This window comes from Ornithorhynchus anatinus, chromosome 17 (assembly GCF_004115215.2).
Source record: "Ornithorhynchus anatinus isolate Pmale09 chromosome 17, mOrnAna1.pri.v4, whole genome shotgun sequence".
NCBI lineage: Eukaryota > Metazoa > Chordata > Mammalia > Monotremata > Ornithorhynchidae > Ornithorhynchus > Ornithorhynchus anatinus.
Window position 1 is genome coordinate 35,233,337 of NC_041744.1, and position 26,795 is coordinate 35,260,131.

The 26,795-nt window shown below is 41.5% G+C and overlaps 1 protein-coding gene across 3 annotated transcripts in view; it reads right to left on the reverse strand.

The window, feature by feature from the left end:
* The window catches only part of CBLB (Cbl proto-oncogene B), a 206,214-nt gene that overhangs the window by 4,218 nt on the left and 175,201 nt on the right, over positions 1-26,795 (reverse strand). For 2 of the 3 annotated variants that reach the window (XM_029082023.2, XM_029082022.2), the window contains exons 14-18: positions 24,174-24,320; positions 18,580-18,677; positions 18,350-18,481; positions 15,770-15,910; positions 10,733-10,852 (exon numbers count right to left, since the gene is read on the reverse strand). In XM_029082023.2, the coding sequence (XP_028937856.1) occupies positions 10,733-10,852; positions 15,770-15,910; positions 18,350-18,481; positions 18,580-18,677; positions 24,174-24,320 (638 nt within the window). The remainder of the gene's footprint in view (positions 1-10,732; positions 10,853-15,769; positions 15,911-18,349; positions 18,482-18,579; positions 18,678-24,173; positions 24,321-26,795) is intronic. The other variant, XM_029082024.2, reaches the window with a different exon arrangement.

The following is a 26,795-nucleotide window of genomic DNA, read 5'->3' on the forward strand; positions in this document are numbered from 1 at the left end:
AAGAGCAGGGTTCTGTGATCCTGATTTTACATCCGACAACGCTTAGGCACAAAGAGGTTGAGGGCCTTGCTCACAATCAGTCATTCATATGATAAGTCCACAACTCAGCAAGATATATGTGATGGGAAGGAAAAAAATAAGTAGAACATCAACTGTCTCTCAACAAAAGGCTTGCACTCAGTTCGGCATCATACCCTGGCTATCTTTTCCGATTAGAGAATCAACTTTGGCTTATTTTCCTCTGGTAATGTTCCCTCCCTAGGGTAGCACATAGAGGCAAACCCCATGATCAAAGGACACATGGAAAATGGAGCCAAAAAGCAAAATCCCAATACGTCACCTTACCCAGGCCCTAACACTGCAGAACCGCTCTGGGGAATACACTTTACAATGCTTCTGCATCCTTTTTTAATGGTATTTCTTAAGCACCACGTGCCAGCCATTGTTTTAAGCGCTGAGGTGGATACAAGGTTGGACACAGTCTGTGTCCCCCACATCAGGCTTACAGTCTTAATCCCCATTTTACAGATGAGGTAACTGAATCAGGCGGTCAATTGTACATACAGACGCTTACAACAGAGCACTGAACTAAGCACTTGAGAGAGTATAACAGACACATTCCGGGTCCATAATAAGCTTACAGTCTAGAGGGTGAGACAGACATTAATGTAAACCAAAAAAAAAAAAATACTTAGAAGTGAAGTAACTTGCCGAAGGTCACACGGAAGACAAGTGGCAGAGCCGGAATTAGAACCCAGAATTAGAGTCTTTCTGCCCCCCAGGCCCGTGCTCTGTCCACTAAGCCACGCTGCTTCTCACCATCTGGTTTCAAGTTAATGCTACGAGACATGCTTCAAATGAGAGACTCTTCTAATCTACGGTAAATCAAGAGGTCAGGTTGGAAGTAAACTCGGTGTTTTGCCCAAACCCCTTATCCTCACTGACGCCGAAACTAGCAAGCGGTTTCGAAATAGGAAACGTCTAATGCGGCAGAAATGTTCAGAGTGAAGACAAGGCATTTAGGTTCCGGGGCTGTCTCTTGATAACAGTTTCCTAAAGGAATGAAATCACAGTGATGACTCTGAGTAGCAAGTGATGTTACTAAGAGAGAGGTCATTAATTACCGACAACAATTTAGCACTGACCTCTGGGGAGGAAACTAGATGACCTCAGATCGCACTTTCATCACTATCTCCTATGAATCCAAGCAGCAGTCTTTGGTTGCCAAATTTCTAGGGTTTGTTTTTAAAATAGAATGCCATTTAATTTGTAATAAAATAATAATCATGGCACATTATATGAAAGTCGGTCTCCTCCTCTAGATTTTAAGCTCATTTAGGCAGGGAATGTGTTTGTTCAATTGTATTTATCGAGTGCCGTGTGTTTATTGTTATAATGTGCTCTCCCCATCTCTTAGTTCAGAGAGCTGCTCACAGTAAGCCTCAATACATACGACTGAATTAATGACATGAGAAGCAATACTATTATCATTATCATTATCATTTGTTAAGCGCCTACTATGTGCCAAGCACTGTTCTAAGCGCAGGGGAAGATACGAGGTAATCAAGTTGGGGACAGTCCTTGTCCCACGTGGGGCTCACAGTCTCAATCCCCATTTTACAGATGAGATAACTGAGGCACAGAGAAGATGAGTGACTTGTCCACTGTTCTAAGTGTTGTGGCCAGGCTAATCAGGTTGGACACAGTCCTTGTTTTCCAGGTGGAGTTCATAGCTTAAGAAGGAGGGAGAAGGACTGAATCCCCATTTTACGGATGAGGTCACTGAGGCGTGGAGAAGTAAAGTGATTTGCCCAAGGTCACATGGCAGGCAACCGGTAGAGCCGGGATTAGAACGCAGGTCCTCTGACTCCCAGTCCCATACTCTTTCCACTAGACCACATCAGGAAAATAATGATATTGTCACTGCTTACTTTCCTTAGGCCTTTGCTAATTCCCCAGCCCTCCTACTTTATACAGTTCCCTGAAAATGGACTCCTTTAAAATGAGTTCTTGATTTTTTTTTTCTTTTTATTGGCGAGCCAGAAATGTTGGGGGGGGTTTAATTCCACAGGAAATTAACTGGCCATAAACAGTACAATTCTATTCATAATAGAAAAAAGGTTAAGGTAATGTATGTGAAAAAGAGACAGATTGTAAAAAATAAAATAAAACCTAATGGAAATATCTGAATTCATTCTGAACCGAAAGACACTGATCTTCTACTCAAGACACGTTTCATTTTTCTCTACGATCTAGGTAACAATTAGTTATATATACTTTTTTAAGAATTAATTTCAGGTCATTTTTAAAGTCTTTTCTACTACATCTATCTGAATTGAGTGATCATCAAGGACTGCATTTTGGCAAACTTGCTAACCATTTGCACTGCTTTGCTTATTTTGAAGTCCCAATTATTTTTCTATTAAGCAATCTCATTATGCCACACAGATGTGGACAATGAATTGGGTACTTCACGCTTCTAATCATTTTCTATAAACTGCTCTGATATTTTTAGGGCTTGGTCGTTTATATCGGCCCTGCTTTGAGACTGCAATGAGGTAAGGAGCCCACTAGCTGTACCTGAAAGGAAAAAGCCAATTGAGTAAGATTTGTTCTTAACCAAGAAGTTCTCTTTTATAATCCCTACCTGTCAACTGATTTACTGCCAAAGTGATAAGAAGGGGAAACATCAAAAGCTGAAATGTGTGTGTCTTTATAGTGTCTATAGAATCCCTCAAAAATGTTTGATGCTTGTAACCCGGTGAGCTAGAAGTTTCCAGATGGTGCTGGGGAAGGAACCGGTTAGATACTTTTACTCGACCAATTGAGATCACTGTGGAACAGCCTAATAAATTTAGTTGATCTCCTCAGGGCAATCCGATTTGCTTAGCAGTTGCCGGAACCATAATCTGTCAACTGTGTCTGGGAAACATTACCAAAATCTCAGAGTTGCTTCCTGCACCATTCCTGATTCTCTAACGCAGCACACATCGTAATTGCTCATGATGCATCTAGTTGGACATATTTTTCAGTTGCCTGTCTGGAAGGATTCTGGCAAGGATATGGATTGTCCCATTTGTTTCCAGTCAGCTCTCCCCTCATTCTTCTGGAACAGGACAATTTTGGGGGCACGTTTGAATTCTGTAACATTTCTTCAGATTTCCAGCTCATGGTAGACACCTGAGGATTAGATTTCCACTTTCTTGGTGATATCTGCGCTTAGAACAGTGCTCTGCACACAGTAATCACTCAACAAATATGACTGCATGCTGAAGGAACGAATATCTTCAAAAACTGCCATCAGATCCAGGTTCCTTATAGTTCTGTAAACTTAGACTAGCGTAGTCACGTCTTCAAAAGTTGGAGTTAAATGACTTTAGCCTTTCAACTTTGGGGCTTTTTCTATGCTCCAATGGCCCTTCAAACACAATGGGCTATGAGTCACGTCAAAGGTTTTTGTGACAGTCATCTAGAAACTGCCACTTAATTTACTGATGACTGAGTTTGAGGCACATATACGAGAAATCATTTTTCTGAATCAGTTTGCAGAGCCTATCACTATGGACGAACAATGAGCTGGAAAAAAATCCTATAGTATATATCCACCTACAAAGAAAAACCTACATGCGATCACAGAGTAACATTTGCAACACAGAGCAAAATGCCATCACTGAACTCTGATATCTGCATGGATAAACAGAGCACTGGGAAACATAAATCGGAGGTAATTATGGTTTCTGACTGAGCGAGACTGATGGAAGTGGGGCATCAAGTGAAGTTTATAAAGTTGTAAGGGTGTCCAACTTTGCTGTAAGATGTAAACCAGCTTCAGAACACACATCTAACACTTTGTATAGTCTATAGTTTGCTAAATTCTTTAAGGTATTTGTTTAGTGCTTGCTATGTGCCAGGCACTGTACCAAGCACTGGGGTAGATACAAGCTGATCGGGTCGGATGTAGCTCCTGTCCCACAAGGGGCTCACAGTCTTAATCTCCATTTTATGGGTGAGGGAACTGAGGCTCAGAGAAGTGAAGTGACTTGCCCGAGGTCACACAGCAGACATGTGGCAGAGCCAGAATTAGAACCCAGGTCTTTCTGACTGCCAGGCCCCTGTTCAATCCACTGGGCTATGCTGCTTCTCGAGTATTGAACACTGAGTACTAACTGAATCTTGACCACTGTAGTGAGAGAGGGAGATAGACCCCAGAGAACTTGTTTGTCAGGGTTGCTGGGTGTGGTTTCCAGTTTCTCCTCTGGTCTTTCTTTTAAGAGAGAGAGTGCATTCAATTCCCTCAGGAAAATGGGAACTCCGTTCCACTCCGTGGGAACGTTATGATTAATATTATGTTAGAAAAACTCCTCGGATTTTGCCAATAAAACTTCTTCCGCAGACATTATTTCTATGTAGTATTAAATAATGAGCATGTCTTAGGTTAATTTAGCTCCCAATGAAAAAAATATGAGGAAGATAAATCAAGCAAAATCACCAACAAACTAGAATGCAAATGAATTTACGAAATTTTGGCTGATCCTCTAACATGAAGTATTTGCTCACAAAAATGTACTTGAAACGACAATATTTTGGGGCCCAACAAAAACCAAGCAAACATATCATTTACTAAAACTAAAATTCTTCCTTTTTGGGGGATCAAAGTGAAGATTATTTCCAACAGATATATTTTCCATCTCAAATCAGATTCTTATATACACTCGCACAAAAGTTTAATCCTCTGCCCTATATTGCCTAAAATTCAATTTTCTTTTCTAAAAGAAAAACCAAAAAAAAAACCAACCCCAGTCCCAACATCTCCTTCAATATCTTCACAAGTGCTTAGAAATGTATCTGTATCACACATTACATCCTGTGCTTTGAAATCATACAGAGAATAAGCTGCATCTCCATCTGCTTGTAAAGATACTGACATTTAATCGGGTAATTTCTCGCCGTTTCTGCCGTATCAATCGCCTCACAGTATTTACCGAATATTCAACAGAGTATTTTTTTAATTTTATATTCAAATAATCCAATTAGAAATCCTGGCTTTTCACCACGCAGCTGGCAGCTCCGACCCCAAACGCTTCTGGCTTAGTGTAGGATCGAAACCCAAGAAAGACAGCTTGACTCGTGAACAAATGGACAGGAAGGGTTTGATAAATTAGGTTAATGAAGTGGGCATATTGAGCTGTAACATTTATTTACAATTTTAAAAGGCAAGCCATGTTAGAGAGGGAATGGAAATCTGGATTTACATCCAACTCTGTCACCGACCTCATTTCTGTCACCTATAAAATAACGATGGCATTTGTTAAGCGCTTACTATGTGTCAAGCACTGTTTTGGGCACTGAGGTAGGTACAAGCTAATCAGATTGGACGCATGGAGCTCACAGTCAATCTCCATTTTACTGTTGAGGTAACTGCAGTACAGAGAAGTGAAGTGACTTGCCCAAGGTCACACGGCAGACTAAAACCTAGGTGCTTCTGACTCCCAGGCCCTTGATCTACCCACTAGGCCATGCTGCTTCCCCTAAAACAGAGATAAAACAGAGGTAACACCCTTCTCACTAGGATGTGGTCAGGGTAAATTGATGTGCTTTACTCATAGGCTAAACAGGACTATTAAACCGACAAGGCGATTTACTAGACGCTTTCAGGAGTTATGAGGAAAGCAGAACACATGGGCTTTTGCCCCCTTGGAGTTTACCAAGAAAGAAAGAGAGGATCCAATTCCTCCCATGCACTTCCAGAAACTTTAATGAGGACTCACGGATTCACCACGGATTCAGCGATTTAATTCCCTTCCTGTAAAAATCCTAGAGGTTGACACGTGAGATTCTGACCCCGAGTCTTGCGATTGGTGTGGAGATGGCTCCAAGTGAAAATCGCTGGGAGGGCAAGGACTGAACCGAAGCTCCTTGATAAGAGCCATACGTCTCTTTTCCTCCCACTGGACCCGATAGGAAAAGGGCAGGGGGAAGAGCCGGGAAGAAAAAAATCTGAGGTGTTACCTTAGACAAGTCACTTGGCTTCTCCGTGTCTCAGTTCCCTCATCTGTTAAATGGGGATTAAGACTATGAACCCTAAGTGGGACAGGGACTGCGTCCAACCTTATTACCTTGTATCTACCTCAGCGGTTCGAACAGTGCCTGGCACAGAGTAAGCGCTTAATAAATATGATAAAAAAATGCAAGATGGGAAAAAAAGTGGCAGTGTTGGGAAGGGTCTGTGTGCAGTAGGGGCAGAGTTTGAAACTAGATATAAACATGCTAGGGAAGAGCAATGAGGAATAGACCAGAGTACAATGTTTGTGTAAAACTATGTTTTGCGTCAACCAATAGATAATATTTACTGTGCAGAGTAGCAGAATAACGTCGGCAAGTTACTAACAGTAACACATATTTTCTAGCACTTTGAGGAACCGTGTATTCAAAAAATCTTGAAATAGAAAGCAGTGCGTGATATTTATTAAATACTTCCTAGGTAGGAGGGGTGGTTCCCAAAAAGGAATCTGTCTGAGAGAGGGATCAGTCCATTTCAGATGCAGCCTAAAGAAAAAGAAATACTACCTTACTAGCGGAGACAAAAAAACATTAGAATTGGATCCTTTTTTTCCTGTACTCCCTTTCTGCGGCAGTGTAGTTTATTTTGATATTTGCCAAATTCAGAAAAATATGTGTTCTAAGTTAGATGATGAAGAAATACACCAGTGAAGGTATTTTCCTGTATCTGCACACAACTTTATTAGTACTCATATGTGCTTTGAAATAGGTACCCGATCTATTAATTCACTTATTTATTCCACGCTCCTCCTTTTTTTTTTTTTTACTCTACAGACTACACCCGTTCTCCCTACCAGCTGCGTTGCAATATAAGTTTCTGGGCATGAGGATATTAGACAAGAGAGCGTGGACAGCACGGCGTAAACCGTCACAACTATTGCCAATAGGAGTCAAGCAGAGGTCTTCCTGCTCAATCAATCAGTGGGTAGATAGCCCAGTGTAAATCATCGCAACTATTTGGCCGACAGAACTCAAGGACAAGTCCTCCTGCTAAATCAACCACTTGATCAATGGTATTTATTGAGCACTTACTGTGTGCCCAGCACTGAATTAAGCACAAGGGAGAGGGCAATCCAACAGTCCCTCTAGACAGTAAGCTCATTATGGGAAGGGGATGTGTCTGTTTACTGCTATACTGTACTCTTCCAAACGCTTAGTACAGCGCTCTGCACATGATAAATACTCAATAAAAACAACTGATAACAGAGTTGGTACAGTAGAGCTGATCTTGCCGTCACGGAATTTACGATCTAGCGGGGGAGACCTTGAAGGTAGAATGTTTTCTGCCTCTCACTTGTCTAGACAAGCGGAGGTTACAGTTCACCCAAGCCTTGAAAACAGTGCTCACTAGACAGATAGTGCTCACTAAATATGGACTGGTTAATTATTTACGAGCCAAAGCCACTCGGATTATAGTTACAGTAAATTATCTTTGCAATTTCCAGTTAAAGTTGGAAACTATGGTGTGTTACACACTGTCTAAATAAAATGAAAGGGAACAGCAACAACATAAACATAAAAAATTCAAGCTGCGGTAAGTGAATGTGTTCATATGCATAGAAAAGGAGTAAAATGCTCTCAAGATTCCTGCCTTTACAGTTTTCCCTCGAGATCGATTACGCTTTTAAGTCTCCCTGGAACGTTCAAAAGTTTTCCCTTTCTATTACAGGAAGTTTTTCCTGTTAAGAAATGTTTGAATAGTTGGTCCCTGGAAAAATATCTTTCACTGTTCAGTGAGAGTTGTTTGCCCAGAAATCTTTAAACATAGAACTAGGGAAAAAGATTATGAAGTGTTTTGCTTAAAAAAAAATCCAACCTTTTGAATCCTTTAGAAATAATTATTCCACAGAAAGAACTGTTCTACCTAAATAGAAGTCATTATGGTTTATTTAGGACCTATAAAAAAGAAGAAATTAGATTCGAAAGGTAGGCCGACAATACTGAAATTCTCGTCTTGTCATTTCCAAAAGGAGAGAAGCAAAACACATTCGTCTCAGCAAATAAGAGCTATTAGAATCCCTAAGGCATAGTCACAGCTTATCCCAGTGTTTCAGATGGAAAGAACTACTCTGGAGTCAAGCTGTGTTTTTCCACCGGACTATTACCGGTCATCTGTGGTTTGCATATAGATGTGCTCTCCAGAGATTTCTAAGGCTGAAATCTGGCTATGTCTTTTCGTACTTTATTGGACTTTTTTTTTTTTTTTTGGAGGCAGGGGAGAGAGACACTGGGAGAGGATTTCCAATGTCTCAGACACCAAGAGGCGGCAGGGTGAAAAATTGGAAAATTGCAGCTTCCAGCTCTGCTACAACCTGGAGAAATCCAATATGGGGCGTCTCCTGGACTAAATCAAATGCTCCAGACTGGATTTGTTCACCCAGGTACATTTCCAAATGTGAGCAGATGATGGCACATGTTTTCCTAGGCCATTATTCCTGCTGGACCCTGAAAGGTCACAGCGAGAAGGGTCAGGCAGGAATTTTAAGACCCCCGGAATATATTTTTAATTAACGTGAAACAACTTTTACTAAGAAGAATTATTACAAATGTTCTCCACTGATAAATGCACACAGATAGAGATATGTACTCTAGAGAAGAACCGTGACCTAGAGGAAAGAGGACGGGCCCGGGAGCAGCAAGAGGATTTGGGTTCTAATCCCAGTTCTGGCAGGTGTCTGCTGTGTGACTTTGGGCAAATCACTTACTGTCTCTGTGCTTTAGTTACCTCATCTTTAAAATGGGGACTAAATCCTACTCCCTCCTACTTAGACCGTGAGCGCCAAGAAGGACAGGGACTGTGTCCAACCTGATTAACTTGTATCTACCCCAGCGCTTAGAACAGTGTTTTGTTCTGGTTTATTTCCCCATGGTACTTGTTAAGCGGTTACTATGTGCCAGGCACTGTTCTAAACGCTGGGGTTGATACAAGATAGTCGGAAACAGGCCCTGTCCCACAAGGCTCGCATTGTTAATCCCCATTTTACAGAGGAGGGAACTGAGGCACAGAGAAATTAAATGACTTGCCCAAGGTCACGCAGCAGACAGGAGGCAGAGCTGGGATTAGAACCCAAGACCTTTAGATTCCCAGGCCCGTGCGCTATCCACTAGGCCACGCTGCTTGCCTAGTGCAACCAAAATCATCTTCCTCATTTAGCTAGGGTCCAAGAACCGCTTCTGTGTCACCGATTTGAGGCTTCTTCACAACAGCGGTCGGAAAAGTGCCGGGCAACCGTCAGCTAACGTTACCTGCCGTGTGATCTGTTTCATGGGCTACATCGTAGATCACGACTTCATCTAGTCTCTTATATTTCCACCGAAAGGAACGCACCTGGCCATTTCCAAAGAACGACACTTTATCATTTCGGCTTTCAATCTCTGCGGCAGCGATCTGGTTTTAGCTCTCAGAAGACAGATGTTCCTAATGTCGCTGCGGATCTTTTAAACCATCAATTCAGCGAAATGCAACTTCTCTGGCTTCTAACTGGGTACTGTAGGCGTGTTTCCCCTTCTGCCCCCGCCACCCGCCCCCAGAATCTCAAAGGCCATGGTGGTAGGCGATTCTGTGAGTTCAGCTGGAAGGTGTTTAGTGATTGGGGAAACAATAATACACTCCCAAATCGGCTACGTTTCACTCCTGCTTGCCGAGCGGTATTTTCCACAGGACTATACCACATCTGCATGATTCATAAATCTACGGTTCCCAATCTGCTTCAACGAGCGAGTGAATACGCGAGCATTTCGACCAACTCTCCCGTACTGTAATAATGGTACTTGTTAAGCACTCACTATGTGCCAAGCACTGTTCTACGCACTAGGACAGATATGTTAATCAGGTTGGACACAGTGCCCCTGTCCCACAGGGGGCTCACAGTCTTAATCCCCATTTTACAGATGGGGTAACAGGCCCAGTGAAGTGACTTGCCCAAGGTCACCCTGCAGGCACGTGGCAGAGATGGGATTAGAACCCATGCCCTTCTGACTCCATTAAGCTACGCTGCTTCTCAAGTCATTCAACCAGTATTTACTGAACACTTACGGTGTGCAGTACACTGTTCTAAGCACTGTAATAACAGTAATTTAATGTAATATAGCAGACACTCAATGAATACCTTGCACGCTTATGTCTCTACTCACCTCCCCCTCAGCCCCATAGCACTTATGTACATATCTGTAATTTATTTATTCGAATGTCTCCCCCTCTAGACTGCAAATTCGTTTTGGGCAGGGCACACAGCTACCAACTCTGTTTTGGTATCCTCTCCCAAGCACTTAGTACAGTGTATTTATTGAGTAAGCACTCAATAAATACAATTGATTGATTGACTGATTAAATGAGAGGTGCACTTCAGGGGGGGAAACTCTTTCAATTAGTGTTATTCTTCATGCTTATCGGCGTGGAGCCAAACAAATCCCAGGAAATAGAATTAGAATTCCACTGAATCTAAAGTTCCTTGGTGGGGCATTGTGCTGCTATCGTTGTGTTCTTCCAAGCTTTTGGTGCTTAGAACTCACTCAGTCAGTGCTCAATAAATACTACGGGTTCACTGATTAATTGGAAGCTTTTTCCTCACAGTTCCTCTTCTGTAAACAACCTCTTCAATGGATTCTGTAAAAGGAAAACAATCTACTCTCTCAGGGGCTACAGCTTTTACAATCAAACACAGAAACTTACCAGAAGCTGAAGGGAGCTGATCATACTCTTGAGATGTCCGGTTCGCTTTGACATTTTCACCTGCTAATCTTCGAGCAGGAGGCAAAGGAACTAAGCCACTTGCTGAATCAAAAAAGTGATCTTAGGAAAAAAAGAAAAGAAAAGTACAGTGTTTCAGTTGCAAATAAATGCAAACAACTTTCTCTGATCTAGCCAGGCTGGGAGGAACATGTCAGTTAGAAGCTTGCAACAATTTGGAGTACCCCTCCTTTCCAATGCCCCCAGAACCCTGAAAGGGTTTAAAAATATTAAAATTGTAATTGATGTTCAACTAAGGCTCCATGGTATGGGAAAGCATTACTGAAGTAGTAATTATTACTGTTAGGCTTTGAAAATAATTGAAATAAGGGATAGTGATTGTCAAGGAAGAGTACACGATGATAATTTACCATTTTAGCCTTTTATTAACCTTGAGTTTGAAAGTCAAATAAGGTTGGATTGGTATTATTTAAAAGGCAAACCCCCAATTTACTTACATTAGCCATAATTTTTGACGTAAGGTAAGGCAGGAGCTGAGCCAATATCTAAATCTACTCCGAATTTCTCTGCTCTAGAGAATATTATCTGACCCCCAACCCAGTCTGACCCCCAACCCAGTTTGTGACTTCAATGGCTTTGTTTAAAATGAACCGGGAGCAATTAGGAAGATAACTGATCTTGACTTTAATAAGTGTGTGAAGCAGCACGATAGAGCATGGATAGAGCACAGGCCCGGGAGTCAGAAGGACCTGGATTCTAATCCCGGCCTCTCCACTTGTTTGCTGTGAGACCTCGGGAAAGGAAGTCACAAACTTCTCCTTTCCCCGGTTACCTCAGTTATAAAATGGAGATTACGAATGAGAGCCCTATGTGGGACAGGGACTGTGACCAACTTGTTTTTCTTTTATCTATCTTAGTGTTAGTACAGTGCCTGGCACACAGCGCTCAACAAATACTATCAAAAAAATACAAAGGCCAACCTCATTACCTATTTACTTTACTATGTAGCGGGGCAGTTGCACATCAGAAGATCAAACTTCTAACATGAATTCAACTCTTTGAGATCGCGTTGGGGAAAGGACAAAAATCAGTAATACCGACAAGTGCGGTCTATAGGAATACAATGCGATGAAGATTGACGACCTTCGCATGCCTGCATGTTCATTCGGTCGCATTTACTGAGCGCTTACTACGCACTAAGGACTAGAGAGAGTACCGTACAACAATGAACAGACAAATCCCAGGCTCACAATGTGCTTACAGTCTAGAGGAGGGGAGACAGACGGCAATACAGATAAATAAATTACAGATGTGGCACCTCTGACCAATTGGGAAATGATAAGAGGAAAATAGTTGCAGGATGCCTGCCCCTTCCCAGGTTAGCCAAGGCTCATGGAAACCACTCAGCATCGGCAACAGCCATGGGAACTCGGCAGCCACAGCTCTGCAGGTTGAGGAGATGCAAATCTACACAGTAGCCCCAAAACTGTAAGGAGGCAACAGATTTCCTCTACAGTCCCCCAAAACAGTGAGAAAGCAGGAAATCTATTTCCTCCACTGCCCAAACATTCTATATTGTAACTTCTTCATTCCACTTCTTCCTGGTCTAGGATAGTGGGGAGGGAAGAAGATGGGAAAGCCCTGATGACCAAGTGTCCTCCCTGCAGGGAAGCCCATGGCTGAAGAGAAATTGTTGAAGGACTAAATTAACTTCTGCCAAGGTTTTTGGAACACTCACGTGAAAGCTACAGAGCAACGTGGCCTAATGAAAAGAGCACGGGTCTGGGAGTCAGAGGACCTGGGTACTAATCCCGGATCTGTCACCTGCCTGCTGTGTGACCTTGGGTAAGTCACTTAACTTTTCTGTGCTTCGGTTTCCCCAATTGCAAAATGGGGATTCTGCCTCCTTTTAAGACTGTGTCCCCTATGTAGGACAGGGAGGGTGTCCTGCTTAACATTTGCCACCATCTTTATTTACTCTTATTATCAGAGTGAATAACTACTGGTCATGTAGCTGATAACCTGCCAAAATTTTTCCAAAGCTTCAGGTCTTGTGTCATCATCAACAGATTGTTTTTTAAAATAGCGGGTTCTGTTTATTCCTCAGTTCTTTCAGGTAGTCTTTCTTCACACCCATCCCCTCATTTCTTTTAAGTCCCTCAGGGTACCGAGGAAGGAACAATTCGACACTAGAAAAGATCCTTGTCTGATTTCCCACTGTTCACTGCACACCCATAATGCAATGCTCCATTAAAATGCTTTACTTACAAGTCACCAGACACCACAAAAACCCCCGTAAATTGGCGATAACATTTATTTGTCCTTCCTTTTTGGTTTTATAATTCAATTCGGGGCTTCATTCACAAGCATGTGGATGTGACTTGGACTTGCTAAATCAGCTACTGGATGGAACTACTCTGGAGGAATTCATGATGAATCCGATTTTTGTGAAAATATAATTTGTTGTCATATTGAATTCTATTAAAACAGAGTCAAAAGCAAACAGCAATATCAGCAGTATAAATCGAGTCCTAGTAATCTTTAAAAAATTTCAGTTACTACATTAATCTGAAACTTTTGAAAGGCAGAAGCACTTTTAAATTTATCCTTTTTGAAAAAAAAAAAAATCCCATTTTCAAATCCACCTTTCTGGAAGAAAATAAGGCCCAAAGGCGCCTGTCCCCCTACTTGAACGAATGTGCTAAGATAGGTAACCCTTTGTCATTTAACATCACACTTTGGTATATACTTTAGGACAACACAAGGTTAAAAATGAAAATAAAAAACAACCCACAGTTTATATGGCAGAGTTAGAGCAAAATGTGCTCCCCCTCTAGAATGTAAGCTCAATGTGGGCAGGGGGAATGTGTTATACTGCTATAGTATACCCTCCCAAGTGATTAGTACAGTGCTCTGCACAGTCAGAGCTCAATAAATACTACTGAATGAATGGCTGACAAAATGAGATGAATTCAGCCAAGGGAAAGTAATCTGGAAACACAAGATTTGCAACTTCCAATAGGTTGTGTTCAACATCTAGGACTTCCTGGTATTTAGATGGAGTTCACTCAAAAATGTCTGCTGAAACCATTAGCTAGGCAATTCTCTAAGGCTCTGCTAAAGCAAAACTCGCGGAATCCTGGCATTACAGATTGTCAGACTATCCTCTCAGCAATATCTCGCTCTCCCAACTTCTTTCCACTTCCCTACTCTGATACAAAAGGTTCAATTGCCGCGGGCCAAGTTTCTAACATTTTAAGAGGGCTAATTTCATTCATGTTCTTTCATTTAAAAAATATGGAGGTTGGACACAAATCACGCCACTTTAAAACTGTGAGTCTGCTCTGACTCTTTCCATCTGAAACACCAGATTTTATGCTGATTTTAAAATCCAGGGCTGTCTTGCTTTTCAGAGCACCACAGTAATCCTTTTAATCAGAAGAGCTGCTGACCTGTCCAGCGTCATTTCTAACAAGCAGTCAATCAGAAGTATTTATGGAACACCTACTGTGTGCACAGCGCTGTAATAAACTCATGGAAGAGTACAATCGAGTTAGTAGCTGGCCCTCAAGGAGCTTACAATCTAGTGAGGAGAGAAATAAATTACAGTTAAGGGGAAGGAAGGAGAGCGTAAAAATCTGTAAATGCTGTGGGGAAGTGTGAGTGCCCAAATAGGTGATGCGAAATGCTGAAGTGAATGCTGGGGAAGATAGGGGGTGGAGAGATGGGAAATTAATTGGAGAAGGCCTCTCGGAGGAGTTGTGAAGTCCACAGGCCTTTGCAAATGGGGAGAGAAGGTGTGAAGGGAGAGAGGGAGAGACACATTCTAAGCAGGGGAGACGGTAGGGGCAACTGGCCGGCGGCAGGACAGGCGAGACGAGGCACGAATGGGTCATTCGGATAGGGATGAAGAGTGTAAGCTGGGATGTGAAGGGAGAAGAGAGTGGGTACACAGCAGGGAGTACTGACAGAATGACTTCAAGCCAAAGGTCAGGAGTTTCTACTTGATATGGAGAGGGATGGGCGACCATGGGGATTTCTGAGAAGGGTGAAACGGTCGCAGAATATTTTAGAAAAACTATCCGGGCTGCAGAATAATGTATGAACAGAGGAGGGGAGGAACTGGAGAGGCAGAGAGAGGTCAGCGAGGAGGCTGATGCAGTAGTCGGGTTGGGATATGACAAGAACAGGGACCAGTGAGGTGGCCGTTGAGCCAGTGAGTCAATGTGAGCTAAACATTACCACATAAGCTGCCTGATCGCTCTTTTCACAACATTATTTAGGCTTTCCCAATTAGCAAATTGAGAGGGAATAAAGGCGAGGAAAATTTCATTGTAAATTATTCCTTTCAGATAAGTAGAAGAACTTTAGTCATAAAAATCTTTACAAGCCTTATTTCTCTAACATCTGCTCTAGGAAAAACCAACCTAACCAATCATGATATTCCCTGGTCAATTCTTTAGCGCACGCAAGTGGTTTAAAAAATAGCCGTGTCTTGTTTTATCAAGTTTAATCTTAAAAGTCCAGAACTCAAACTGCAACTCTCATTAGCGTTCACACTGTATCAAGCTGTGGACTTTCTTTCGCAAGCCTATGTGCGACATGGACGATCTTATTATGGAGAACTTCTTTTCTTCGATTCTACTTAAAAAGCCATACAGAGCTGTTGAGTACAGCAATTCAGTGGGGTAGGTTGAAGCCAACGCAAATACAGGATACAGCCTTCTGGCATTTTTCTGAAATGAAAAACTTGGCTTTTTGAGCAGGGATCCAATTACGAAAAGGCCCGAGTCAGCAAGAAGCATCCACCTAAGTGATTCCCAATACTCCACAAACAGTGGAAAAGTTTAGACAATCTGCGGTCTTCCCTCCATTATTTACAGCCTTGTTTTTCTTAAACCCTTTCCTCAGAGGTTCGGATAATGAGAGACAGTGAATTGCCGGGTGATTCTAAGCATCAGCTCTGAGCAACTTTTCACCTCGATCGAAAAATGGAGCTATATGGGTCTCCCGTCTTACCTGAAGGAGGAAGGAATATGTCCTGCCCTGAGGAGGGTCGGCTCCCTGACCCAACAGGCTTTGTGTGTTCAGTGAGACTATGGCGGGCAGGAGGAGGTGGAGGAGGAAGGGAGGGTGGTAGACTGTCGAAGGCATCGTCACCTAAATTGAGAGAAAATTCCGGGTTGTGAGCAAAAATTTCACAAAGAACACGATAGCAAAAAAAAAAGCTACGGTGAATTTTCTATTGCTACTTCGATTTTTTTTTACGGCCATTCACGGACCCTAGAGGTGAGCTGGAGGTTTGATTCCTATTTCTAATTGTTGTGGAAACCTTAGGGTTTGTGTGACTATAGGGGTCTATATCTTTACAAGCCTTCTCTATATCTGTTCTAATTAGGTACATACCCACACCCAGAATATATAGACATATGAATAAAGACATGCAATAAATGGCCTTGCTTTTCAATGCATCAGTTTTTAAGGTTACTGAAAATCAAAAAAAGTTCATTATATAGCCACAAACATTAAACTGTGACAAAAACTACTGACTCCACACCGATTGAAAGCCAAAGGCCCTATATTTATCAGCTGTATTCCACAGCAGCTTGGAGCCTTAACCTATTCCTATTTACATAGTAATCTCTTAGTATAAGGAACTTCTAGTTCAGAAGAAGCCCTCCTTTTTGAGACTTGGGGCTAATATTTGTATTTTTGTCCTTGCTGAAGATTAACTGACTGGCTTAGCTTTTTTCAAACATCACATTTGGAGAGGCATCGGACAAATACGGTGACTACTCGAGGCAGAATGAATGGCATAAGATTCTAAAATGCTGTATTACGAAAAACAGCTATACAAGATTTTTCTTCAGAAGCATAAGTAGAGACCTACATACTTATTTCTGCCAGAATGTGTATTTTTCACTACAAGTTTTGGCTAGAGCACAATGACACAGTTAGGAAACATTCTTTTGCAGGGTAGGAAGAGACAGCTCTTGCACTTGACCTGCAACAAACATGGTGAGAAACAAATCACAAGTTTTTCCTTATCGCAAGGTTTTGAAAGAACACAACCTCCATGGTATAGATGCACAAGATGGGTGTGTGTGTGTATGAGAGAGAGAAAGCAAGAGCGAGAGAGTATAAACAGAGAAGGATGCCACTTTTCATTTTGAGTGTGGGGTCGATTTCGAGACAAGGTGTCCAAGGTGACTTAGGAAAAGGTAAGGGAAAAAAGAGGGGAGAAAGGAAAAGAAAAAGATGAATAAATCAGTAGTATTTACTGAATGCCTACTGTGTGCAGAGCACTGTTCTAAGCACTTAGTAGGGGAGAAGAGGGAAAAACAGGTGAAAGGAAGGAAAGAACAAACAGGAGAGAAAAAGGGGAAAAGGAGGAGGAGGAGGGAAAAGGAGATAGGGAGTCTGCACCTTTAATCTACAGGGATTAAAATGATAACACAGCACGCTTGCAGCTGGCAACACTGATTTAAAGCTGGTGAATACTGAGGCTGGAATCATCTCCAACTACCAGCCCGCTGTCTAACCTCCCCCTCACTCCCCTGGCCCCGATATTCTTCAGAGGGGTATTTTGCAATCCCACAATGTGGAACGGAAGGGAGAGTACCGAGTGACATCTGGCAGAAACTAGGCAAATTGGGAACGTAGCCAGTCACGAGCACAGAACAGGAGATGCCCGATGAGGTTGGTGCTTGACTCAGGACCTAAAAATTTCCCCTCTTGCCTACTCAGCCAAAATGATGATAAGCAGCGTGGCCTGGTGGAAGAAGCATGGGCCTGGGCCTCAGAGTCGGAGGACCCGGGTTCTAATCCCAACTCCACCGCTTGCCTGCTCTTTGACTTTGGGCAAGTTGATTCACTTCTTTGTGCTTCAGTTCCCGCATTAGCAAAACGGGGATTAATAGCTGTTCTCTCTCTCCTACTTTAATTGTTAACTGTTAACCCCACTATGGGGCCTGATTATCTTGAATCAGCCAAGCAATTCTTACAGTCCTCGGCACATAGTAAGCGTTTGACAAATATCACAGTTATTATTGTTCTCCAGACTGGCTGGCAAGATCAGTCACCGGGAATGAACATCCACGTAACACTCTTGCTCCGGATGACCAAAGGTACTTAAATGGTGCAAAAACTTGTTAACTAAGCGCTTAACAAACACCACAGCTACTATTATTTTTCAGACAGGCTGGCAGGATCAGTCACCCGGAGTGAACATCGGTGTAACATAAACAGTGACTTAAATGGTGCCAAACCTCGTTAACTCAACAATGTTAATTGCGTACTAGTAGAGGAAAGAGGCAGCAAGGTCTAGTGGATAGAGCACAGGACTAGGAATCAGAGGTCATGGGTTCTAATCGCGGCTCCGCCACTTGTCTGCTGCGTGGCCTTGGGCAAGTCACTTCACTTCTCTGTGCCTAAGTTACCTCATCTGTAAAATGGGGATTGAGACTGTGAGCCCCACGTGGGACAGGGATTCGTCCAACCCAATTTTCTTGCATTTAGCCCAGAGCTTAGTACAGTGCCTGGCACACAGTAAGTGCTTAACAAATACCACAATTATTATTATTATTATTATCAAATCACCTAGAGGGGGCACTAGTAGATCATAATCAGAGGGTGTCCTGTTGAGTGCAGGGCCGTGCTTTGGATTGTCCCGGGTTATCGGTCTTGCTGGAGGTAATGGCACTGAAACAGTAGCAGAATCAAACGCATCTCCTACAGGAAGAGAAGATGCATAAATTTTTTCAGAACTTCATTTTGCCATTTGCTTCTTCAAGCGAAGACTGTCGCGTGAAAGACTGCCGGGTACTCACCTTTTGTATATATACCTAACTCCGGGAGGTTTGATTTCTTCATCTCAGAAGAGGTACCGTGTGTTCCATTTGTTAGACACTGACCATTCTCACATGTCCTAAAAGCAGAGCGTAAAAGAGATCATTTAGATTTTCCAGAATCAATCCATCAGTCATATTTACTGAGCGCTGACTATGTGCAGAGCACTGTACTAAGTGCTTGAGAGAGTACAATATAACAGAGTTGGTAGCTGCATTAGCAGACTACAAAAAGGGCAGTCCCAAGACAATGTTGAGATCAGAGACCACACTCCTCATTTTATTTTCCAGGATCCCAATTGAAAGGTCTTGTGCAGGCACTAAAATCTGAAGCAAATATATAGAGGGTGGTTTAGAATGATACCTAAGAATTAGTTATTCCTGAAACCAAGAACCAGGAAGGCCATGGAAGATGGAGACTGTGGAATTAAAGCCTCTCTGGGGAAGACTCATTCATTCCGGCATTTGCAAGGGGGGATAAACCCCTCACGCACTGCCTGTACCACGGCCGAGCATTTTAATAGGCCCACATTGGCTCCATTTTTGGTTCATAGTACAAAGGAACCATCATTTTCACTCTCTATTTTTTCTACAATTGAATCCTTTCCTCCAAATGGAAATAAACTATCCTCTGCAAAATAATCAGACGTATGAGACTGAATGTTTAAGATGTCTCAAGACCAGCAACCTACATGATTCAGACAGAAATGTAGGGGGAAAAGAAACTGAAAATCTTTCAGTGCAAACCTAAATCCTCCTGGGTGGCTTATAAACAAAGACTGCTACAAAAGAGCAAGGAAGACTAATAAACCATTCAGTAGTGGATTAGCTTTACTGAAAGACAGGCTGTGGAGTGGTGTCGCCTCAAGCCCATGTCCAGATCTCCGAGGTTAGAATAAGTCTAAAATGAAAGACTTTCTTTTGTGGGTGGAAGGATATCATGGTACCTATTGAAAACAATCTCATAATGACAATAAAGTTCTGGCAACCTAACCCAAGGGACAGCTCTCACCAACACTGATAGGGCAGGATTCAACTACAAGTGTGAATCCTCATGAATACATTTATGAGGGACATTTCATTCGCACCGCAGAATCATTAACTCTAGCAAAGGTATCTTGTGTATTTCCACGTTACCTATCGCCAGTGCCTTTGGAGATCTCAAACTGAGTCTTCTAAAACACCTTCTTAGAGGATAGCAGTGAATGCAAAGGTAGGTGAAAAGAAATATCCTATATCCAAGTTCCACTCTCCCTTTTCTATCCTTACAGAATAATTAAAATGCCATTAAAAAAAATCAAGGGCGTGCTTCTTCCTCTTAGGGATAATAATAACGGTGGCACTGGTTATGCACTTACTCTACGCCAAGCACTGGGGTAGATTCAAGGTTATCAGTTTGGATGCAATCCCTGTCCCATGTGGGACTCATAGTCCCACAACCCTGTCCCCCTTTTCTACCCTCCCCACCCCCCCCCAAAAATACACCTTCAATGAAAAACAATAGAAGGGCTTTTAGATTGTTTCCCCACAAAAGATGACCACATTAATAATTTGGTTTAATTATTCTTTAAATTAACTTAATGAATTTATTTCTTTAATTAATCATTTCCCACAAGCTCTCACATCAGTGATCTCACTTATCAGCAAGTGATCTGGCATCAGCAAAACCAGGCATGCAAAGAAACAGGGACCTGTGGGGCTTACGCTTCAGAGAAATCAGGGCAGTCTGAGAGGAAATAAGGCACAGGTCTTAAAAGGAAGGAAGGTGGAGGTTTTAAAAGAAATTTAGTAAAATTATCTTCTCTTTTCCGGTCCATTTTGTTTGGTTTTCATGAGAATCAATTTTTGCATAACAGTAGATTTGGTCCAGGCAAAAAGCTGATGCTTTCTTAGCTTAGTGGAATGGATACCAGTAGCCGTTGGAAGGGCAAGATTCATTAAGGTGCAGTGGTCATTTCTGAATAAAATATGCAGTATCCCAGTGATGCTTTTGACAGGTATTTGCCAAGCAGACAAATATTCTATGGCGATCCAACCGTTTTCTCACATAATCACAAATATCACAGTGAATACTTATTTCTTCCTGGTCAAATCAGGCAGAATCGAGGTGGGAAAAGATTCAAGGACCATGGAAGGAAGCAAGTGTGTGTGAGAGAGAGACAGAGAGAGATGGTGTGTAAGAGAGAGGGTGTGTGAGACAGCATGTGTGTGTGAGTGCATGTAAGCTTACTGTGGGCAGGGAATGTGTCTGTTTATTGTTATTTTGTATTCTCCCAAGTGTTCAGTACAGTGTTTGCCCACAGTAAATGCTCAATAAATATGACTGAATGAATTAAGTGTGTGACAGTGCTTGTGTGTGAGTGAAATGACCTGGAGCCTTGCATTAAATATTACTAGAAACCATAAGCAACCGCAAAAGTGCTTTGCGTGAACTTGACTTCAATTTTGGTTTTTTTTTTTCTTTTTGGAGAGACAGTTTGAAATGCGTTTTTAAAATTTTACCGAACCGGTATCTAATTTTCAAACAGAATAATGGAATTTTTCCTGTATGCGTGCATCATAGGTTAGTTCTACGGATTAGGTCTCCTACTTCAAAAGAAGATGAGGGGGAAATCCAGGTTGAACTGCACATGATGGCTAGACCTATTCAGATGAGAGGCAACAACCAGCCACAGAAACCAACAGAGGATGTTAGAAATAAGGTGGGGGATCTTAAAGAGAAGCCCCTTTCCCCTAAAGGGAAAATTGTCAGCTGGGACAAAGGAGAACCCACAGTGGCTGGCCTGGGTAGAAACAAGGGTCAGAGTTTTGTTTTGTTTTTTTTTTTTAAAAAAAACCACCACAGGGGATTGATTTTAATTTCAATTATATTTATCGCCATGACTCCTTTCCCTAGAACAGTCAATATCCCAAGCTCCAGTTGCGTTTCCTGCTGCTTCCTTCCATTCTGCTGCCCACCCAGTGGCTGTCCAGGAGCACCAGAAACAAATGCCGAGAAATGGGGAGGAAATCCAGGCACAGGGGGAATTATAGGATAGGGAATCACGGTCACCCCCCAGATCTGTGGTGTTGCTCAATGCGGAGGGAGCCTAGGGCAAGGAATTTCTCTGGGCACCTCAATCTTTCTTCCCTGCTCCTTGATATCGTCCCTCAATTTCTTGCATTTCTGAGCTCCCCACGCTGCCTGTTCCTCTAGGACAATGTAAGGGCTTCCCTAGTACTTTCCAAATGTCAAAATTCTTTGTTCTCTATAGTTGCATGTTTACAAATCTTCATCTGTAGCTCTATAGATCTATTAATAGATCTATATAGTTGTATGTACACATCAACACACACATCCTGAGACTCTATTCTGAAATGTGGACTCCAGTACATTTTCCAGCTTTGGGACTGGATAAAATAAAAGTACGTACAGAAGTATTCATTAAACGTATCTGAACTGATGCAGGAGGAGGGACTCAAGTCTTTTGTGGAAGGAAGGAAGAATGCATTTTATACTGTTAACATTTTCCATGATTCTCAGTTTAGTTCACAATAGTTGTTACTTATTTTCCTAAAAAAGACCCAAACTTCATAACCTGCAACTGATTTTGAAGACTTCCCTTTGGTCTAAAAAGATTAATGACAATTTAGTCCTTCTAATATTACAGTTATTCTCACTGCTCCACCAAGTCGGTGAGTGCTTAATCAGGAAAGGTATTGAACATCTATTGTTAGCACCCCTGAAACAGGAGTTTTAAACCACAGGCTGTTAATGATCCATGCCTTGACATGTTCCCCGAACGATTTAAAACTTTTAGCTCAAATTAAGGTTTGAAATGCTCTAGGTTTACAGCCCTAAGTGCTACTAAGAGGGTATTAGTTTTTTTTTTCCCACTTGAAAATGATATGACTGAATTTACGACTTCTCAGAGCAAGAATAAAAAAGGAAAAAGAAAGGACACAAATGCATAAAAGGTATGGTGAAATGCTCATTACTTCCTTTGCTCTTGATATCTCAGAGGGCGAATGGACAAAAATCAAAATCTACCCAAAGAACATTGATACATTAAAGTGGTAGGTACCTTGACTGTCAACTTGAGTCAATTGAAATTCCCAAACCAGATCAAGGATGATAACCAACTGTAATTTGTTAATTTAATTCACGCAGCCACAACTGTCCTATTAATATTACAACAACAATCTCAGAAAGCAGCATGGCCTAGTGGAAAAAACATCGGCCTTGGAGTCAGAGCACCTGGGTTCTAATCCCAGCTCTGCTAGTTGCCTGCTGTGTGACTATGGCAAGTCACAACTTTCCTGTGCCTCAGTTTCTTCATCTTTAATACTCAATGCCTTTTTTCAATGGTATTTGTTAAGAGCTACATGACAGGAATTGTTGTCCTCACTACTTAAACTGTGAGCCCATGCAGGACAAGAAGTGTGTCTGACCTGAATAATGAGTATTTACCCCAGAAGTCAGAATGGTGCTTGACATACAGTTAACTGCTTATCAGATACCACAATTATTAGTCTAATATTAGAAAAAAGGGGAGACTGCTTTTTAGGTATTAATTACAAAGCAACACCAGGAACTGGTAACTCTTTTATGCCACTATTAAATGAGATGTTTGGATTGCAAACTATCATCTGGACTTTAGAGACACACCTTAAAGGACCAACACAACAACATGTAAAAGTGAATGTAACTTCTTAGGACCAAACATTCCTTGGCATCATTTGCTGTTTGAGGAATAGTGCTGTCTAAAGAATGGCAAAACAAGTTCTTCAGGCTAAATTCACCCTGAAATGTCTTTTTGGTTCTCTTTCTATTCTAAACTTCTTGCACTGAACTGCAGACATACCTTCAAGTGTAACTACATTTCCCTCAGAAGAAACTGTTTCCTATATTCCAATAAATCTTAATTATAACATGATGAAGTTGATGATGATACAAATTTGAGGCAAGTGGGGGTATTTAGGCTTATCAAATTCAAGGCCATTAGCTTTGCTACATAATTAACATCCATTTCCCAAATTCTAAATAGAGGAACCTATATTCATAAAAAAAGGTACAAACCTGTAAAACACAACATTTCGTAAGACAACATTATGCTAAAGAACATTTACATAGTGCCCTTGATTAGATGATCTCAAAGAACTCTAGAGGAATTAACTCATGCACCTTCCCTCATCAGTTAGGTCAGAAATTAAGTACCAAAATTAGATGCTATCTATAAATGGCAGGAAAACATTATTATTATTAAGATCTGATCTGTTTTCTTCAGGGAACAAAATGTTCCATTATACTCATCAGTTAACTAATTTAGTCAAATGGCTGCATGATTAATGTGAAGCCTGGTTTTTTTTTGGTTTTCTTTTGAATCAAGATCGAAACCCAAACAAACCCCATTGAGGTTGAATGCAGGAAGATCTGAATTAGGGCATCGATTCAACTGTTTGGATTCATGTAAATCTTCACCCACTGAAGAGCACGAACAAAAGAGATGATGACGATCATCAACAACATGTGAGGTCATGGCTTTCCTCATCAAAAAACAATATTTTCACTGCGGTAAGGGTGCACTTATTCTTACCGAATCGGAGGCTTTATGCTATGACAGTGAGATGATTGTGAGCCCATGGATATCGGATGGGATGAAGGAATCTTGTACTCATCCCCACCTTCTTCTACTGTTTCTCTCAATTTGTCGGAGAGAGAATTCATTAAAGGAATTGGACACCTACAGGGGAAAAAAAAAAAACCGGGGCAGCATGAGCTTAATTGTTCCAAAGAACAAAATTTGACACAATGCATACGTATTCAAAAAACACTTGATTTTGCCCATTTTCACCTTTCAATTACACGTTAGAAAACTTTATCTGAAACATTGTACGGATGAATCAGATTTGTCAATCACAGAATAAAATTCCGAAGGAAAAAGTGTTTTCACATTTTTTAAAAAATTTAAATGGTGCAGAGATTGTCTGTCAAACCAACCCTAAGTTACAAGTGAAAATGAATAGAAACTTCAAAGCAAATATACTGGAAGAGTGCCTTGTCTCTGTGTGCTTCAACATGAAATGAAAAAAATATTCATTTTAGCTTTTTAGAGAAGCAGTGTGGCCTAGAGGAAAGAACATGGGCCCAGGAGTCAGAGGACCTGGGTTCTAATTCCAGCTCCGCCACTTTTCTGCTGGGTGACTTTGGGCAAATTACTTGACTTCTATGGGTCTCAGTTTACTTATCGGTAAAATGGGGTTTCAATACCTGTTCTCTCTTCTACTTACTAGTGAGTCCCATGTGGGACAGGGACTACGTCCAACCTGATTATCTTGTATCTACCCCAGAACTTACTATAATCTTTTGCATAAAGTAAGTGCTTAACACGTGTGTATGTGTGTGTGTTTGTGCCCCCAAGTGGTCCTAGTCTCAAAAGTTACATCATAATGGCATAACAAGTTTTTAGACAAGGAAAATTTAGTTCAGTGACAATCTAGTCTCCTTTATGCAGCTACATAATGTGTCAGAAATGTTTATCGCCAAACACTGGTGAAACAGCTACAAAGTAGTAAAATATTTAGTCTATACCAAGAGACTACTTCAGCATCAGAGTCATTTAAGGTTGGGAGACAATGTTGGCAGCTCAATTCCTAAAATAGCTACAAAAAAAAGAGACAAAAAATGTTTGGAAAACCATTAGGTGCTTTGGGTGTGCAACATAGGCGAGGGGTGGCACAAGACTGTGTTCGCAACGTGCTTTTTATAATGCTACTTTTTTTTAATTAAAAAAAAGCTTGCTTGGCCAACAGTGGTTGAATAAAACGTAGGAGCTAGAGAGGCAACCTATTTTATGAATACAATTAGGCCAACCTCTTCAGAGAAACACAATTTTGCAAACTAGATTTCTTAGAACTTGTGTGCAATTTTCAACCACCTTCTGTAGAGGGAGCAAAAGGCCTTCTGTAAACACAGCTGCTGGCCTGAAATCTTTCACCTTTCATCTCTTTTACTACTAACCAGAATGACAAATTTTTCCGCAGTTTGGATGGAACACTTTCAAGAAGGGATGGGAAAATGCTAAGAGGAGCACATCCGTACACCTGAATTCATACAGAATAGATCCTTAAAGCTGAAAGTGACACAAATCTAAAATTCCTAGGAAAGCAGGGTGCCTTTTAAAGATGGCTGAGGGTTAGATGGATATTCTTTTTTAAAAAGTACTGGCATTGCGCTTTCGTGTCTTTGCGTGCCTGTGAAATTAATGACTCTAATGGGAATTATGGGACGTGTGCAGAAGCAAAATTTTGTTCTCCCCAAAGCCCGTGAGCGTAATGAATTGAAAAAACTGGGTGCAGAGAGATTTGGCTAACTATGGAAGCCAAGGCAACACGAAAAGCCTATGCGAACACAATGACCTGGAAAGCAGTGGGAGGATTTGGACAGGTTCCACGTGAAGGTCATTTCTTCTTTCTTAGAAAGAGAAGCTGTGTGGCTTAGTGGAAAGAGCATAGGCCTGGGTGTCAGAGGACCTGGGTTCTAATGCTGGCTCCGCCGCTTGCCTATGTGACCCTGGGCAAGTCACTTCACTTCTCTGTGCCTCCGTTACCTCATCTGTAAAATGGGGATTAAGACTGTGAGCCCATATGGGACATGGACTGTGTCTGACTTGATTATCTTGTACCTAACCCAGGACTTAGTATAGTGTGTGACCCACAGTGTTTCAAAAGAGCATTAAACAATTAATATCATTAGAAAGATGAGGGTCCTCGTACGGACTAAATTAACCTGACTCATGGGATACTGTTTTCTGAGGAAACACGTCAAACCTCACATCCTCACATGTTCTCGCCTGCAGTGGACATATATAAAGTATTCATTCAATTCATTCAATCTTATTTATTGAGCGCTGTGTACAGAGCACTGTACTTCGTGCTTGGGACAGTACGCTCACTGACCTCTGATAATTCTTTCTTATAAAAGCACACGGTTTGGTGGCAAAACAGAATTTTCATGCAATTTATTTTCCAAACTGCTTCTTTATAAATATTAAGAGCCACTGCATGTAAAAGTGAAATGAAATGTGCATCACTAATTTCTTACACTGTCCTTGGCCTCAGGTTAACAAAAGGTCACCGCTGAGTTATCTGAAAGATGGTCGCTTTTCCATTTGCATTCACCATCACAGCAAAAAGATGAAGCTTCTATTTCATTCTTA